This window comes from Geotrypetes seraphini, chromosome 3, assembly GCF_902459505.1.
Source record: "Geotrypetes seraphini chromosome 3, aGeoSer1.1, whole genome shotgun sequence".
NCBI lineage: Eukaryota > Metazoa > Chordata > Amphibia > Gymnophiona > Dermophiidae > Geotrypetes > Geotrypetes seraphini.
This window is the reverse complement of record NC_047086.1, coordinates 123,414,497-123,432,700: the sequence shown is the minus strand read 5'-3', so window position 1 is coordinate 123,432,700 and position 18,204 is coordinate 123,414,497. Positions and strand designations below refer to the sequence as shown.

Sequence of the window (18,204 nt, the reverse complement as noted above, 5' to 3'; positions counted from 1 at the left end):
CACATACCGCCGGCATTTGGATCGCCGAAAACGAAGACTGCCTGGCAACAAGCGCCTGACCGCATGGAACGGTATTTAACCCGTTCCCAGGAAGCGGCGCGCAAGAAACCGGCGCACAAAAACAGAGAGCGTGCGAGTCCCGGGGCGGGCAAGATGGCGGCCGCATCCGGAACGGCGGTCACGGAGTTCTCGGCTGGGGCACTGCAGGAATTGAAGGCGGCAGTGGCGCAGGTCCTGGGCCCCCAGATGGAAGCCCTAACGACACAAATGACCAGGCTAGAACAGCTCATGTCGGACACGACGGCCAGAACGACTGAATTGGAGCACCGGGTGTCGGCAGCGGAAGACACCCTGAACTCACATGAAATGGATCTCTCGGCCCTGCAAGAGACGGTTCACTTACAAGCTGCTAAAATAGACGATCTAGAGAACCGTTCTCGCCGAGGGAACCTGCGCTTTATGGGTGTGCCCGAAACTATACCAGACAATCAACTAACTGCTGAGCTGGAGGGCTGGTTGGAGCTGGAATTCCCAGACACAACATCTCTGGGCCCACTGTGCCTGGAAAGAGCACACCGCCTCGGTCCCCGTCCGACTAGGGACTCCAGGCCCAGGGTGGTGATCGTGAAAATCCTCAACTACAGACACAAACTGGAGATCCTGCGACAGTACCGCACTAAACGCGACGCAGTGAAGTTCAGAGGCTCTGCAATCCGGATAAGCCAGGATTACTCAGCAGCTCTCACCGAACGCAGAAAAGCCTTCTATCCACTGTGTGCTAAGCTGGAGGAAAACAAGCATCGTTTTCAATTTATCTACCCAGCGGTCTTGAAGATTCATCATGCGGGCTCCTGGCACGTGTTCACCGAGGCCTCGGCAGCTGCAGACTTTATAAACAAGGCAGCGCAACTACCAACAGAACCGACATAGGAACGGACGGAGTGGCAATGCTTCCTGCACCGGATGGTGGTTCCTGCAATCGTAATGTTGATTAATACAGACTAGATAAAAGTTTGACATGATGGGGGCACAACTGTTTCACTGTTTGCGGGGGTAGGGGTGGGGTCTTGCGAGGCGCCATTTTCGGACCCTCCACATATTCCTTCGGGGATATGGATCTTGGGTATTCTGGGGGTAAGGGGGGGAGGGAGCAGATGAGTGGGGAACAGCCTATTGAAATGTTATTGGGGAAGTGGTATACTCATTATTGCCTGTTTACCAGATGCTACAGAGACACTATTGTTCACCTAGGTGAGGCTGGGCGCCTGGGTGTCGAATACTCGCAGCTGGATGGATCAAGCTGTCGGTGTTTTGACCCTGGGTGATCACTCTCTTCGTATTCTGTCATGGAATGTGTCGGGGATTTCATCACCAATTAAGCGTACAAAGCTCTTGAGACAGATAAAACACCACAGGGCTGATCTGGCGTGCCTTCAGGAGACCAAATTGACCCGGGAGGAACATCAAAAATTGCAAAGGGGCTGGGTGGGTTCAGTCTATTCGGCTTCTACCTCGGGGAAAAGAGCCGGGATATGTCTGCTGATACGTAAGGGCTTACATTGCTCTGTAACGCAGCTTTCTGAGGACCCTGAGGGTAGATATTTACTCTTAAAGATATCAATGCAGGGCACAGACTTCCGGCTGCTGATTGTATATGGACCAAATACATACTCTCAAATATTTTTTGATAAATTAGTATCCCTGGGCTTGCAAGACCCCTCACTACCCTTGATAATCGCTGGGGACCTTAACCAGGTACTGGACACTTCTTTAGATCGTTCCGGTTCCCAATCATCGACGGTGCCAAATTTAAACAAGGGTATTCCCTTTCTTTGCCAATCACTAGGTTTGGTGGACCCGTGGAGACTGCTTCACCCAACAGAGCGAGACTATACCCATCAATCGAGAGTACATGGTTCATATTCACGCATAGATTATGTACTGGTCTCAGAGTCTTGGTTTGTCCGAGTCTCTGAAGCTACTATAGGCCCAATGGAAGTGTCGGATCACTGTCCCATTTGGATAGACTTGGGTTGGGGACAACCACCTCTAGGAACCCGCCGGTGGAGATTCCCATCCTACCTTCATGAGGACCCGGACTTTGGGGCCTACCTCCGAGCACGCTGGGAAGACTTCTTACTGACTAATGCGCAACATCGTACAGAACCATGTTTGTTTTGGGAAACCGCTAAATCGGTCCTCAGGGGACACATCATTGCGTACATTGCGGCAAGACACAAACGCATAGCAGCTAGTATTATAAGCTTGGAAGGAAAATGCTCAGCCTTGAAGGCGGAGTTTCTGAGTTCTCCTACCAATGCTCTGAGGGACGAACTCCATGTAGCCCAAGTAGCTCTCAACACATTAATACATGACCGTACTAAACGCTCTATCATTTACCGTAAATATAAATTTCATAGATATGGAAACAGACCGGGCCGGATGCTTGCCTCTTTAACAAAGAATTGGCAAGACTCCAGATATATTCCAAAAATTAGACATGGTCCCACTACTTATCACACCTCACCGACGGACATTGCGGACACGTTCTATCACCACTTATCGACATTTTATGCGACTCCCGGACCATACTCAGGCCCCGATGTTCTAGATTACCTAACTGACGCCGGCCTGCCTCGCTTCACCGAACATCAACGAGAAGCCCTGAACAGACCACTGCAGGGCCAAGAGATCCAGAGAGCCATTAAGACCTTGCGTTCTTGCACAGCCCCGGGCCCAGACGGGTTCTCGGCGGAATTCTATAAAATGCTGTCACCTCAGCTTTGTGAGACACTGATGTCTTACTACGAGGAGGTGTCAGACACTGGAACTTTCCCGGCTTATGCTAACTCGGCCACCATAACATTGATCCCTAAACCGAATAAATCCAGGGAGGAGGTTGACTCCTATAGGCCTATATCCCTGCTCAATGTGGACATAAAAATCCTATCCCGATTATTGGCAAACCGACTGACCCCGCTTCTCTCTCACATCATATCCTCGGCACAGGTAGGCTTTGTTCGGGGTCGCCATTCTGTCCTCAATGTACGCCGTACTCTTTTGGCAATGGCTAGGGCGCAGGAATCGCGCGTTGGGGGCATTTTGGTGAGCCTGGACGCGGCCAAAGCATTCGATCAGGTCCTCTGGCCCTATTTGTTTTCAGTTCTTGAATATGTAGGTATAGGCGGACACTTTTTAGCCGCTCTGCGAGCACTGTACACAACACCTACGGCATCCATATTGGTAAATGGAGTCTTCACACCGTCCTTTGAGGTGGGCAGGGGGGCACGCCAGGGTTGTCCTCTGTCGCCATTACTATTTATACTATACCTGGAACCTCTCCTTAGAACGATTCAAAGAGACGACATCTTAGTTGGATTAAAGGAAGGAGCATCCCAATTGCGTGTATTAGCATTTGCTGATGACATCTTGCTGACCTTGGCGTGCCCCCAACAATCCCTGCCTAGAGCTCTTGAATTATTGGACGAGTTCCATATATTCTCCGGCCTAATCCTAAACAAGCAGAAGTCCCTAGTCATGCCATTACAAGACGAAGTCCGAACCTCCTGGCAGGGGCCCTTTCAGTTGGAATGGACATCAGAGTCCTTGCGTTATCTGGGGATATGGATCCCGCAAGATCTAACTCAACTATACAAACTTAATGTGCTCCCCCGGCTCCAGCAAACGGGACAAAGACTACGAGCCTGGCGCTCTTACCCTTTGTCCCTAGTGGGTCGAATAGCTTTATACAACATGATGATTATTCCCCAATGGTTGTATATGCTTCAGACAATACCCCTATTGTTACAACAACGTCACCTCTGTATCCTTCACAGATCACTAAATGGGTATTTGTGGGGTGGCAGACGTGCACGTATACCCCTCCGTACACTTTTCTTACCTGCATCCCAGGGAGGTCTTGGACTATTACATCTGGGGAGAATGAATATGGCATGCCAACTCCGACATATTAACGATTGGCTCTGTGGGACCTCTCACTTTTCAGCGGCAGAGATTGAATGCCTTGCATTTACCCCCTTTCATTGCAGCTATTTACTGCATACTACCACATTACCGGTGCGTACACAGCATTATGGGGAGTTATTACTAGTCCCGTTGAGGAAAACCTGGAAAAAACTGTGTAAACAACTGCACATCAGACCAGATGTGACACCTTATTTGCCAATACATGGTAATGCTGCCTTTGCTCCTGGAATAGGTCTAGGGGCCCCTTCTAGGTGGGCCCAGGGAGGGGTGTTTTATCTGTCTCAGGTGTTGAACGCGGATGGAACTCTACACTCGTTCCAACAATTGATAGATGCACATACTTTAACGGCTAATGATTGGCTGAGATATGGACAACTATTGTACTATGTGAACTCCTTACCCAGATCGGCCTTATTGGACATTGTTCAAGACACATTATCTGAAGCCCTCTGCTTAACAACGCAAGATCCCACCCCGCTTAGTGTTTATCATCGCTACCTGCAGGGGTTGGCGGGGGACCTTGACTATAGAACATTGGCCGAATCCTGGTCCTTGGACTTACAAACCACAATCACTGAATCCATGCTACAGAGGAGCTTTAAATTGGGAAAAGGTATCCTGGTGGCAGCCACTGAACGGGAACGGTACTATAAATTTCTGGTTCGCGCTTACATGGCGCCCATTAGAGCCTACCAAGCTCGCGTCAGCACTTCAGCTAGATGCCCCAGATGTGCGGCGGCCGGAGCGACTCTTGGACACATGTTCTGGTTATGCCCTGGAATTCAAGCCTACTGGCGGCGCATAGGGCTCCTCATACAGTCCCTATGGAATTGCTCCTGGACACAGACGTCGACTTTCCTCTTCACATTGAAATTTTCACTGGACCCAATTAGGCCTGGAGTAAAGGCATTTGTCCAAAGGGCGATCTTGGTGGGCATAAAGACCATTTTGCAATGCTGGTTGTCACCTCAGACTCCTACTGTATCACATTGGCGGACTCAGATGATTTATTGGGCGGGATATGAAAGACAAGATGTACTGGACATGCATTCCAAAAAAGGGGAGCTATTTCTCCGTTGTTGGAGACCTTTTTGTTCCACTATGTCTCCTGTAGCGAAAGCTCGGCTGTTGGAGTGAATATATTCAGGCATGTACGACATTGGCTGTTCCCTTTGGGGGGGTGGGGGGATGGGTGGGAAGGGGCGGGTACGTTTTTTTTTTTTTTTCTGTATTGCACTATGTATGACTTGTACCTTTTGTTGATGGTTTGTTGACAATAATAAAAAACAAATTTAAACATAAAAAAGAAAAAAGAGAGATAAAGAAAGAGAGAGAGGCAGAAGTGTCTACAAGGCAGAATGAACATATGAATCTAAGAATGACCAAGGTGATTTATTTCGCACCAAATTTGTAGATAAACGAGATATCGTGTTCTTTTCATATGCATATGATTCGAATTTGTGGTACATACTCAACGAGTTCCACCAAAAGGTGTAGTCTAGTAGTGTGGGTGACTTCCAATTTTTCAAAATGTGCATAAGAGCTGTCACAATCATGGTGTCAATAAGTTTAGGAGGACAGTTTGATAGTGCGAAACAAGGGTGTTTGTTATGTTATTTGTTATGTGGAATGTAGTATGGACTCCATTTCGAATGTGGAAAGCGAAACTGAAACAAGACCCTACCTGTTGGAACTGTTGGAAAGAACCTGGAACTCTTGATCACATGCTTCTTCACTGCACTATGGTTCATTCCTTTTGGATTCGTATCTGGGACACCATAAAATCTATTACCAAATGTTCAGAAGCTATTTCCATAGACATTATAATTATGTTTCTCTAATCTAATCTAAACCTTAAGTTTATATACCGCATCTCTATCTGTCCCAATGGGCTCAAACTACTCTGATGTCAGAGAAGGGGCGGGACTGCAGCAGAGAGAAGAGAGCTCCGAAGCCGTACGGCAGCTTGCAAAGATCGCTAGCGCCAGCGATCTTATTGCAGGCTGCTGAAATTAGGAAAATTCATTCTGGGAGGCCAGGGGGAAAATGCAGGCCTTCTGGGGTGGGAGTGCAGCCTTCCGGGGGGGTGTGCAGCCTTCTGGGGGAGGGGGCGTACAGGCCTTCAGAGCTTCAGAGGAGATAGGCAGGCTGGCCTTTGGGCGAGATGCAGGCCTTCAAAGGGGGGGGGGACAGGCAGTCAGGCCTTTGGGGGTGATGCCCTGGGGTGGTGGGGAAGGAGAGAGAGATGCTGGATGAAAGGGTAGTTAAGAAAAGGTGGATCTGTGGATGGAGACAAATAAAAAGAAAGGTGCCAGACCTCCGGGGGAGGGAAGGGAAACGGAAGGGGAGGACAGAGATGGCAGATGGATGGTTAAAATGGAGAAAGAAGAAAGCAGGAGACCCTGGCAAGCAAGTTATCAGAAGACAACCAGAGCCTGGGACCAACAAGATTTGAATAATGACCAGACAACAAAAGGTAGAAAAACTAATTTTATTTTCCATTTTGTGATTACAATATGTCAGATTTAAAACGTGTATCCTGCCAGAGAGCAATGTTACTTACCGTAACAGTTGTTATCCAGGGACAGCAGGCAGCTATTCTCACTAGTGGGTGATGTCATCCGACAGAGCCCCGATACGGACATCTTGCAAGCATGTCTTGCTTGAACAAACTCAGAAGTTTCGAGATGCCCGCACCGCGCATGCGCCAGTGCCTTCCCGCCCGATGGTCCGGGCGTGTCTCCTCAGTTCAGGTAGCTAGCAGAGAAGCCAACCCAGGGGAGGTGGGTGGGACGTGAGAATAGCTGCCTGCTGTCCCTGGATAACAACTGTTACGGTAAGTAACATTGCTTTATCCCAGGACAAGCAGGCAGGTATTCTCACGTCCCACCCACCTCCCCTGGGTTGGCTTCTCTGCTAGCTACCTGAACTGAGGAGACACGCCCGGACCATCGGGCGGGAAGGCACTGGCGCATGCGCGGTGCGGGCATCTCGAAACTTCTGAGTTTCTTCAAGCAAGACATGCTTGCAAGATGTCCGTATCGGGGCTCTGTCGGATGACATCACCCACTAGTGAGAATAGCTGCCTGCTGTCCCTGGATAACAACTGTTACGGTAAGTAACATTGCTCTCTGGCAGGATACACGTTTTAAATCTGACATATTGTAATCACAAAATGGAAAATAAAATTAGTTTTTCTACCTTTTGTTGTCTGGTCATTATTCAAATCTTGTTGGTCCCAGGCTCTGGTTGTCTTCTGATAACTTGCTTGCCAGGGTCTCCTGCTTTCTTCTTTCTCCATTTTAACCATCCATCTGCCATCTCTGTCCTCCCCTTCCGTTTCCCTTCCCTCCCCCGGAGGTCTGGGTGACCTCCAAGCTAACCTCAATGGGATGGAGGGAGAGTTGGCAACTTAGGAGAACAAATTTTGTAACACAGTTTGGCCAAACTGCCCATCCCGTCTGGAGAAAGTATCCAGACAATAATGAGAGGCGAACGTATGAACCGAGGACCAAGTGGCAGCCCTACAAATCTCCTCAATCGGTGTCGATCTGAGGAAGGCTACAGAGGCTGCCATTGCTCTGACCCTATGTGCTGTGACCTTACAGGGAAGGGGTAATCCAGCCTGGGCATAGCAGAAAGAGATACAAGCCGCCATCCAGTTGGAGATGGTGCGCTTCGATACAGGTCGTCCCAACTTGTTTGGATCAAAGGAGACGAAAAGTTGAGGAGCAGTTCTGTGTGGTTTGGTGCGATCCAAGTAGAAAGCCAAAGCACGTTTACAGTCCAGAGTGTGAAGAGCTGATTCTCCAGGATGAGAATGAGGCTTTGGAAAGAACACTGGAAGCACAATGGATTGGTTGAGGTGAAATTCAGAGACCACTTTAGGCAGGAATTTCGGGTGAGTGCGGAGGACCACCTTGTCATGATGGAATACTGTGAAAGGTGGGTCCGCCACCAAGACCTGAAGCTCACTGACCCTGCGAGCAGATGTGAGGGCCACCAGAAAAACCACTTTCCAAGTGAGAAACATTAGTGGAGCCTTGCTCAGAGGCTCAAAAGGAGGTTTCATAAGCTGAGAAAGGACAACATTTAGATCCCAAACCACTGGAGGCGGTTTGAGAGGAGGATTGACATGAAAAAGTCCTTTCATAAATCTGGAAACCACAGGATAAGAAGAGAGAGGTTTCCCTTGTAGAGGCTGATGGAAAGCCGCAATAGCACTCAGGTGGACTCGTATAGATGTCGACTTGAGACCAGACTGAGACAGATGTAAAAGATAGTCCAAAACAGAGGATAGGGAGGCTCGCTGAGGCTCCTTAGAATTGGAAATACACCATGAAGAAAATCTAGTCCATTTTTGGGAGTAGCATTGACGAGTAGCAGGCTTCCTGGAAGCCTCCAAGACATCCCTCACCGCCTGGGAAAACTGGTGCGGAGTTACATTGAGAGGAACCAAGCTGTCAGGTGGAGAGACTGCAGTTTGGGATGAAGCAGAGACCCCTGATGCTGAGTAAGCAGTGAAGGAAACACTGGAAGTAGGTACGGTTCCCTGCTGCTGAGTTGAAGTAGAAGGGAGAACCAAGGTTGCCTGGGCCACCGAGGAGCTATCAGAATCATGGTGGTATGTACGGACTTCAGTTTGACTAGAGTCTTTTGAATGAGAGGGAATGGTGGAAACGCATACAGAAAGCGATTCCCCCAATCCAGCAGAAAAGCATCTGCCTCGAGGCGATGAGGAGCGTAGATCCTGGAGCAAAACTGAGGCAGCTTGAAATTGTGGGGAGCCGCAAAGAGGTCTATCTGAGGCGTTCCCCACTGAGCAAAGATCTGATGAAGGGGCTTGGAGTGGAGTGTCCATTCGTGAGGCTGGAGAAGACGACTCAGTTTGTCCGCCAAGACATTGTCCCTCCCCTGAATGTAAACAGCTTTGAGGAAGGTGTTGTGGCGAACCGCCCAATCCCAGACTCTGAGAGCTTCCTGGCAGAGGGAGGCCGAGCCCGTGCCCCCTTGCTTGTTGACATAATACATGGCGACCTGATTGTCGATGCGAATGAGGACCACCATGTCGTGAAGCAGATGTTGAAAAGTTTGAAGAGCATTGAAGATGGCTCTGAGCTCCAGAAGATTGATTTGATGGAGTCGGTCCGCACAGGTCCAGAATCCCTGAGTGCGAAGCCCATCCAGATGCGCTCCCCAGGCATAGGTCGAGGAATCGGTTGTGAGAACCTTCTGGTGGGGAGGAGAGAAATCTGGATAGATTCGAAGAGGTCATCCACCAGAGCAGAGACTGCCGAAGAGCAGGAGTGACTGTGATGTGTCGAGTCAACGGATCCGACACCTGAGTCCACTGAGATGCCAGGGTCCACTGAGGAATTCTGAGGTGGAGTCTGGCAAACGGCGTCACATGAACTGTAGAGGCCATGTGGCCCAGGAGGACCATCATGTGTCTCGCTGAGATGGTCTGGCGAGAAGACACAGACTGGCAGAGATGAAGAAGAGCATCCATGCGCTGAGAAGGAAGGAATGCTCTGAGACGTACGGTATCCAGGACAGCCCCGATGAAGGGAAGAGACTGGGTCGGCTGTAGATGAGACTTGGGAAAGTTGATCTCGAATCCCAAACTCTGCAGGAACAGAATCGTTGACAGGGTCGCTGAGAGGACCCCCGAGGCCGAGGGAGCCTTGATCAGCCAGTCGTCGAGGTAGGGGAATACCTGAAGACCTTGGTTCCGGAGGGCCGCGGCCACCACCACCAGACATTTGGTGAAGACTCTGGGGGACGAAGACAGGCCGAATGGAAGCACTCGATACTGCAGATGGAGATGTCCCACCCAAAATCTGAGGAACTTGCGAGAGGCCGGATGAATGGGAATATGAGTGTAGGCCTCCTTGAGATCCAGAGAGCATAACCAGTCGTTCTGCTCGAGGAGGGGGTAGAGAGAAGCAAGTGTCAGCATGCGAAACCTCTCTTTGACTAGGAATTTGTTGAGGACCCTGAGGTCCAAAATGGTTCGCAGGTCGCCCGTCTTCTTCGGAACAAGGAAGTACCGGGAGTAAAACCCCTGGTTCAGTTGGTCCGTCGGAACCGGCTCCACGGCACGAAGCCGGAGCAAAGCCTGAGCTTCCTGAAGAAGAAGGGCGGTCTGAGTCAAGTTGGAAGGATACTTTCTTGGAGGGTGGTCCGGAGGGACCCGATGGAAATAAAGAGAGTATCCTTCCTTGATGATAGTAAGGACCCAGAGGTCGGTTGTTATGGCCTCCCAGCGATGATAAAAATGATGGAGGCGCCCTCCGATGGGAAAAACAGGGGGAGGCAGACCGAGGTTGGTTATGCCCTCGACGAGACAGTCAAAAAGACTGAGTGGTCTTAGGGACAGCAGGCGACTGAGACTTAGGCTGACCCTTCTGGGGAGGCTGACGCTTCGCCGGTTGCCTCGCAGGTGGAGTTTGCCTCAGCTGATAACGCCTCTGATAAATCAACGGCGGACGAGAAGGTCGAGACTGCTGAGGCTTAGGCTTCGGCCGAAGCATAGATTGGAAGGACTTTTTGTGGTCAGACAACTTCTTCGTGACAGTCTCGATGGATTCATCAAAAAGATCAGCCCCAGCACACGGGATGTTCGCCAGGCGGTCCTGAAGATTCGGGTCCATATCAATGGTCCGCAACCAGGCCAACCGGTGCATCGCCACCGAGCAGGCCGCCGCTCGGGCTGAGAGCTCGAACGCATCATAGGCAGATTGCATTAACTGAAGCCGAAGTTGGGACAGCGAAGCAACCACTTCCTCAAACTCAAACCTAGCCTGGGACTCGATGTATGGTGTGAACTTCCGAAGCACAGGTAGAAAAAATTCCAAGTAGGCTGCAAAGTGGAAATTGTAATTCAGGACTCGAGACGCCATCATCGAATTCTGATAGATGCGTCGACCAAACTTATCCATGGTTCTGCCCTCGCGGCCCGGAGGCACTGAAGCACAGACCTGGCCAGGATGAGACCGCTTGAGTGAGGATTCGACCAGGAGGGACTGTGAGAAAGCTGAGGACCCTCGAAGCCTTTATGATGCACCGTGCGGTACCGCGCATCCAATTTGCCAGGGACCGCAGGGATAGAGTAAGGAGACTCGAAGCATCGCATGAAGGTCTGGTCAAGGAGCTTGTGCAGGGGAAGCCGCAAGGACTCTGCCGGAGGACGAGGCAAGTGCACGGTATCGAGGTACTCCTTGGAATATCGAGACCTAGCATCGAGAGTAATGTCCATGTCATCTGCCATCTGCCTGAGGAACGATGAAAAGGACAGTTGGTCCGCCGTCACCGGTCTGCGAGACAGACTAGAAGAAGAAGAGGCTTCAGGCTCCAGAGAGGCCTGCGAGCAACAGGACGAGTAGAAAACCTCGGGGTCCTCGAACTCCGGGCCCGGAGGAGGAGACCCAGTCGAAGCAGCATACCCCAACCGAGGCAATTTCTTCTGAGGCGAGACGGTCGAGTGCCGAGAGGAATGCTTCGAAGAATGTCTGGATCGATGCCTGGAAGGGGATCGAGCCCGTCTGTGAGAAACTGGGTCAGACGCCTCCAAGGAGCAGATTGGACTCGATGCCGTCGAACGCAGAGGCGGAAGAGTCGGTGCCTCCTCTGACGCCGCCCAGGCTTGATAGGGGGTTCGGAAGAACTCGTCCTGCTTCCTGCTATGCCCAGGACTGGGTGGCCCCGAAGGTGGACGCCACACTGAGTCATGGGGTGGAGTAATCGGTTCCAAGGGAGGCAGGTCACTAAACGAGGCTTTCCTCGAGGGGATGGGCTCCAAGGGAGGCACAGCACTAACGGAGGACCTCCTCGAGCACCCGGATACCGCTCGCCGCTCCTCCTCGCCGAGCAACGAGGTCGTGCGACGAGGAGGAGGAGGGGACGGTCCGCCCCTCGAAGCCGAAGCTGGGAGGTCACCCTGGATGGTGGCAATCAGTCGAGGCCCCATGGTCTGCATGAGCTCCACGAACTAAGCCTCCAGAAGGGACCGCAACGAAGCCGATATGGAGGGATCCGCACCAAAAGGGGGCCCTTCCGCACGGTCTCCGCGCTCCTTCAGTGCTGCGTGCTTCTGCTTGCCAGTCTTCGGCACCTTGAGCACAACCGGTGGAACTGTAGGGGTCGATACCTGCTCCGAGGAGACGGAGGAAGGCACCGGCGCCGAAGCCGGGGCCGAAACCGGTGTGAATGATGCCGGTTTCAGGAGGCCCGAAGCAGCCGGGGAGGCAGAGGGCTTCGCTGAAGGAGTCGAAGCACCCGTCGATGTCGAAGCTGCAGGATCCGATGAAGCTTCCATCTTGAACATGGACTCCCACAGTAGACAGCGGCGCTTAAACGCTCTCGCCAACAGAGTGGAGCAAGGCTGGCACGATTTCGGGAAGTGATCCGGTCCCAGACACTGTAAGCAGCGTCGATGAGGGTCCGTGAGCGAAATCGCGCGCTGGCACTTGCTACACTTTTTGAAACTAGTAATCGGCCGGGACATAGGCCGGAAAAGCTCCGCCGCAAGGTCGAAGGCATGGGGTCCCAGCCACGCGGCCGACCCGGTATCTGAAGGAAAATTTTTTTTTTTTTTTGAAAAAAGAAATCAAAGAAAGAAATAAATGCACAGGAGAGCCAAAAGAACTCAACCCGCGGCAAAATAGAAGGCAAAAAAAGAGATTCAATGGGCGCAAATTGAAGATAGACTTCTCAGCTCCGCGGAAGAAAAAGAACTGAGGAGACACGCCCGGACCATTGGGCGGGAAGGCACTGGCGCATGCGCGGTGCGGGCATCTCAAAACTTCTGAGTTTCTTCAAGCAAGACATGCTTGCAAGATGTCCGTATCGGGGCTCTGTCGGATGACATCACCCACTAGTGAGAATACCTGCCTGCTTGTCCTGGGATAACTGATGTTAGACCGCAAACGTGAGCTAGGATTTAAGAGAGAGAACAAAAGTCTTTTTTGTTTGTTTATTTTGTTTACACCACAGCGCCAGTGTGGTTAGGAGAAGGCAAAGGGGGTGAAGAGGCTATAAAATAAACCCACCATGATGTTTGAAAAAAACACCCAATTGGGCAGGAAAATCGAATCGAAAAACCAATTCAGTAGGCTAAATCGAATTGAATCGAAATTTTTTTTTTTCCTGAATCGGGCAGCACTACCGTGGATGACATCATCTACATGTGAGAATATCTGCCTGCTGTTCTCAGATAACACCTGCTACAGTTGAGCAACTGTGACCTGGATTGGCAATTGATGGATACAGTATACTTGGCTTGATGGCCCTTTGGTTTGCCCCAGTACGGCAATGCTTATGTTCTTAGTTTTGAAGTTGCATTTCAGAAGCTCAATCACCTTTTTTTGTTAGCCCAATAAAAGGAATCCCACACAATCTACAAATATATTTTCACTGGGTTTCCTGCTTAACCACTTAAACTCAAAGCAAGTTGAGCAATGAAATCAATAAAACACAAAATCAACAATTTAAACTTTTACCTTTGTACCCACTTCCTAATCACCTGTTTCAGTTTCTCATGCCTACTTCAACCCAAAGCCAAACAATAAAATCATATGTTCAGTTAAGGACTTGTTAAAGATAAAAATTAGTGCCAAATGTCAAGCCACACAATCAATATCTTGGGCTTTTTAAATGTGGGTTTTTTTTTTTTTTTTTTGGGGGGGGCAGAATTTAAGGGGTTATGGTTAAAAATCAAGAGCCTGCAGTCTGGTTTCAGGCATCCTGTTTGATGGTGTATCTCAGCAGCTTTTCTTGCATGCTTCTTAAGTGTCCTCAGTAGAAACTTCTGTACTTCTATTCTAAGATCAATACAGCTACTAGAATTTTTTTATAAAGTGGTTTTGTGTGTTATGTACTTTGCAAAGTCCGACATATTCAACAATATTTTGCTAGTTGGGCAGGTGAACCTCCCAGCTGGCAAGATATTAAAATTGCATGTGTAACTTTTTATTCTTGCATTAATTTTTCCTTCAGGCCTTGTCTACCTTGGACTCTATCACCCTGATGTATCCCTTTTTTTACCGACCTATGTTTGAAGTAATTGAAGATGGATGGCACACTTTCCTTCCTGACAAGGAGTTTGAACAACTCAGTTCAGTGGTGAGTGAATGTAAGAATGTTTCATGAAGACTTACAATTCCCAAATGTATTGCTCCATTACTAACTAGAGAAACTGGTTTATCTAATCATATGGCTAATTAAATATTGTATATTTTATAGTTCACAGTTGCATTTTAGTCTTGTTGAGAGGCTAAAGGATATTCTTGTTAGCATGCTTAGGTTGGAAGAGAAAAGCACGCTTGTAACATATATATTTTCAAATCTGGATGTGTTAATCCCCCCCACCCTCCTTCATTAAATTGCCCACTGGAAAAGCAGGTGCAGATGTCTCCATGTGTTTTGTACCTCGGGCTATTTTCAAAATAAAAGTGCATATGTACTTTGGCTTTGAAAATTGGTGAAAGTTCTCTTGGATTTTGTACCAGAACGCACAGTTTGAAAATTATGCCAATGAAGAAACAAAGGAAGCTATAGGGTGGTCTACGCCCAAATGGCGGTCCTACTACCCCCCAGCAAAGGACCTTGGTAATAATAATAATAACTTTATTCTTATATACCGCCAACAATCTTGCGACTTCTAGGCGGTTAACAATAAAGGGAAACTGTAAATACAATAAATAGAAGCTGTACATACAACGAATTAAGGAGTATTGCTGTGTACATCTGATAGTATCAACATTAATAGTAGTAACAACAGTTTGTGGGCTGCAAGGCCAAGAAGTGCCATGCTGCTTACAGAGAAGTAGAAATATTCCATGAATTGAATGGAGTGATCGTAGTTGGTGATTAGGGGTTAGGGTTAGCAGTTTACAAGATCAGGTTTGTGATGGTGTTACAAGGGTTGATGTCCTGGTTCGTTATCTAGGTATTTTAAGAACAGGTAGGTTTTTAGGTGTTTCCTAAATTCTCCATAGTTGTTTGTGTGTGCAATTAGTTTTTCTAATTCTTTACCCCATGTGGCTGCTTGGTACGATAGCAGTTGTTGATGGTATTTCTTATATTTGCACCCTCTGGCCGGAGGGGAGACAAATTTCAGGTACTACAAGAATCAGTAGATGAGACAAGCAAAAAGTGGAACCAGGTCCTGGACTTTCAGGAGTTAAAATGTCAACATTTATTGGTGTTGCAAAACAAATCAATAACTCAATGTCATAAAATAATATCATAAAAATCAGACAGATGCCAACTGTAATAGGATATAAAAATTGTGCTATTTGTAAAGTGAACAGATCCTACATGGTCTGTGTTTCGGCAATAGGATTGCCTTCCTCAGAGGTCCTAAAGAAAAATACAAAACAACCAAAGAAATAAGGGAAAAAGGAAAACCAATCAGAATATGAAAAAAATCATTCACAAGACGGTTAGCAGAGAATATGTGAAAATTGCCCCATAGGATCTGTATGTGGAAGAATCCTGCAACAGTGGATACTTCAAGGTGTGACCTTTTTTTTTTTTTTTTTTTTTAATAAGATGATTTCAGAGTAAGAACATATCAGATAAATAAAAACCTAAACCATGTAAAAACAATAGTAATTGTGCTTTGCAACAAAGAAGGTGTGCTCATGGATTAGTACTGTTATTAAAAAAAAAAAAAAATCCTACATCAAACTATTGAAAGGCTGGCTGTCTGGTAAGGTTTGCCTCTTGCGGATGATACCAAAATCTGCAGTAGGGTAGACACCTCTGATTGGTGTGGATAACATAAGGAAGAACCTAGTGAAAATTAAAGAATGCCCCGGAATTTGGCATATAAGATTTAATGTTAAGAATTGCAAGGTCATGCATTTGAGCTGCAAAAACTCTAGGCAATGGTAGAGTTTAGGGAGTGAAGAACTTTTGCGCACAAAAGAGGAGCGGGACTTGGGTGTAATAGTATATGATGATCTTTAAGGTGGCAGTGACAGTGAATTTAAGCTAGAAAGATGCTTGGATGCATAGGGATAGGAATGGCCTGTAGGAGAAAGGAGGTAATGATGCCTCTGTGTGAGTGGCAAGACCTCATTTAGAATATTGTGTACAATTCTGGAGACCGCACCTTCAAAAAGATAAACAGGATGAAAGATCTCAATATGCATAATTTGGAGGAAAGGGAGTGGCGAACTGTGATGAGCATTTAAATACCTATGTGGCACAAATGCACATGGGGCACGTCTCAATTGAAAGGAAAACTGAATTGAGGGGACATAGAATGACACAACTCTATTCTCTCCTCTGCTCTGGACTCCCTAGCTCCTCCTGTTCCTCACTCTCAGGCGTACCAAACCTCAACCGTGGCTCACTCCCAGCATCTGTTACTTATGTTCTTGTATCCGCTTTATCTGAGCGCCTTTGGCTCAAATCTTGCACACATGCTGACTTTCTTCAATTCAAATTTATGCTGACCTCCTTTAATTCTGCACTTACACAGGTCAAGCAAGACTATTACATCTGCTTGTTCGGCTAACATTGCTGCCTGGATGTCCTGCCATCATCTGAAACCAAATATATCCAAGACTGAGCTGTTTCTCTTTCCTCCTAAGCCCTCTGCTCCTCCTCCTCCTTTCTCCATCTTGGTAAATAATACTGTCATTGTTTCAGTCCCCTCTGCTCGCAACCTTGGAGTGGTCTTTGATTCCGACCTCTCATTTTCTACACACATCCAACAAGCTGCTAAGACCTGTCACTTCTATCTCTTCAATATCACCAAAATTCGCCCCTTCCTCTCTGAGCACACTATCCGGACCCTCGTCCACACTCGTAACCTCATGCTTAAATTATTGCAATCTACTTCTAACTGGTCTCCCACAGTGTCGCCTCTCTCCCTTGCAATCTGTGTAAAACTCTGCTGCGTGACTCATCTTCTACCTAGAAACATAGAAAGATGACGGCAGATAAGGGCTACAGCCCATCAAGTCTGCCCACACCATTTACCCACCCTCTTAAGTCTACTGACCCCCTAAAGTATAATTGTAATTATACTGTGACTCTACTGACCTGCTCATTCAAGTCCATATCCTAGTGACCCTATCCTTTGGCATGACCCTCGTAGGGATCCCACATAGGTATCCCATTTGTTCTTGAAGTCTGGGATGCTGCGTGCCTCGACCACCTGCACTGGAAGCTTGTTCCAATGCTCAATCACTCTCTCCGTGAAGAAGTACTTCCTGGCTTCTCCACGAAACTTCACTCCCCTGAGTTTGAGCGGATGTCCTCTTGTGGTCGAGGGTCCCTTGAGAAGAAAGACATCATCTTCCACCTCGACCCGTCCTGTGATATATTTAAATGTCTCAATCATGTCTCCCCTCTCCCTACGCTCTTCGAGAGGGTAGAGCTGCAATTTGCTCAGTCTTTCTTCGTACGGGAGACCCTTTAGCCCCGAGACCATCCTGGTGGCCATCCACTGAACTGATTCAATTCTGAGCACATCCTTACGGTAATGTGGCCTCCAGAATTGCACACAGTATTCCAGATGAGGTCTCACCATGGCTCTGTACAATGGCATTATGACTTCAGGCTTCCTGTTGATGAAGCTTCTCTTGATACAACCTATCATCTGCCGTGCTTTAGATGAAGCCTTCTCCACTTGAGTGGCTGCTTTCATGTCAGCACTGATGATTACTCCTAAGTCTCGTTCTGCCGTAGTCCTGGTTAAAGTTTTTCCATTCAGGGTGTAAGTTCTGCAAGGATTTCCGTTACCGAGATGCATGACCTTACATTTCTTGGCGTTGAAGCCCAGTTGCCAGATCGAGGACCAATTTTCTAAAGTACGCAGGTCTTGCTCCATAGCATCCTGTAGATTATAGCCGTTTACTATATTGCATAATTTGACGTCATCAGCGAATAAGGTTACCTTGCCTTGAAGCCCTTGAGTCAGATCCCCAATGAATATGTTGAAGAGGAGTGGGCCCAGGACTGAACCCTGTGGCACTCCGCTAGTCACCTCCGACATTTTAGAGAGGGTACCGTTAACCACCACCCTCTGAAGTCTGCCACTAAGCCAATCTTTAACCCATGCAGTAAGAGTCTCTCCTAATCCCATCGATTTCATCTTGTTCAGCAGCCTGCGGTGTGGGACGCTGTCAAACGCTTTGCTGAAGTCCAGGTACACGACGTACAAGGACTCTCCTGAGTCCAGTCTTCTTGTTACCCAGTCAA

At 48.3% G+C, this 18,204-nt stretch overlaps 1 protein-coding gene across 1 annotated transcript in view; it reads left to right on the top strand.

Annotated features, from left to right (window-relative positions):
- MTMR9 (myotubularin related protein 9) overlaps positions 1-18,204 on the top strand; it is a 122,287-nt gene that overhangs the window by 16,794 nt on the left and 87,289 nt on the right. The window contains exon 3 of the mRNA XM_033936248.1: positions 13,984-14,109. Coding sequence (XP_033792139.1) covers positions 13,984-14,109 — 126 coding nt within the window. The remainder of the gene's footprint in view (positions 1-13,983; positions 14,110-18,204) is intronic.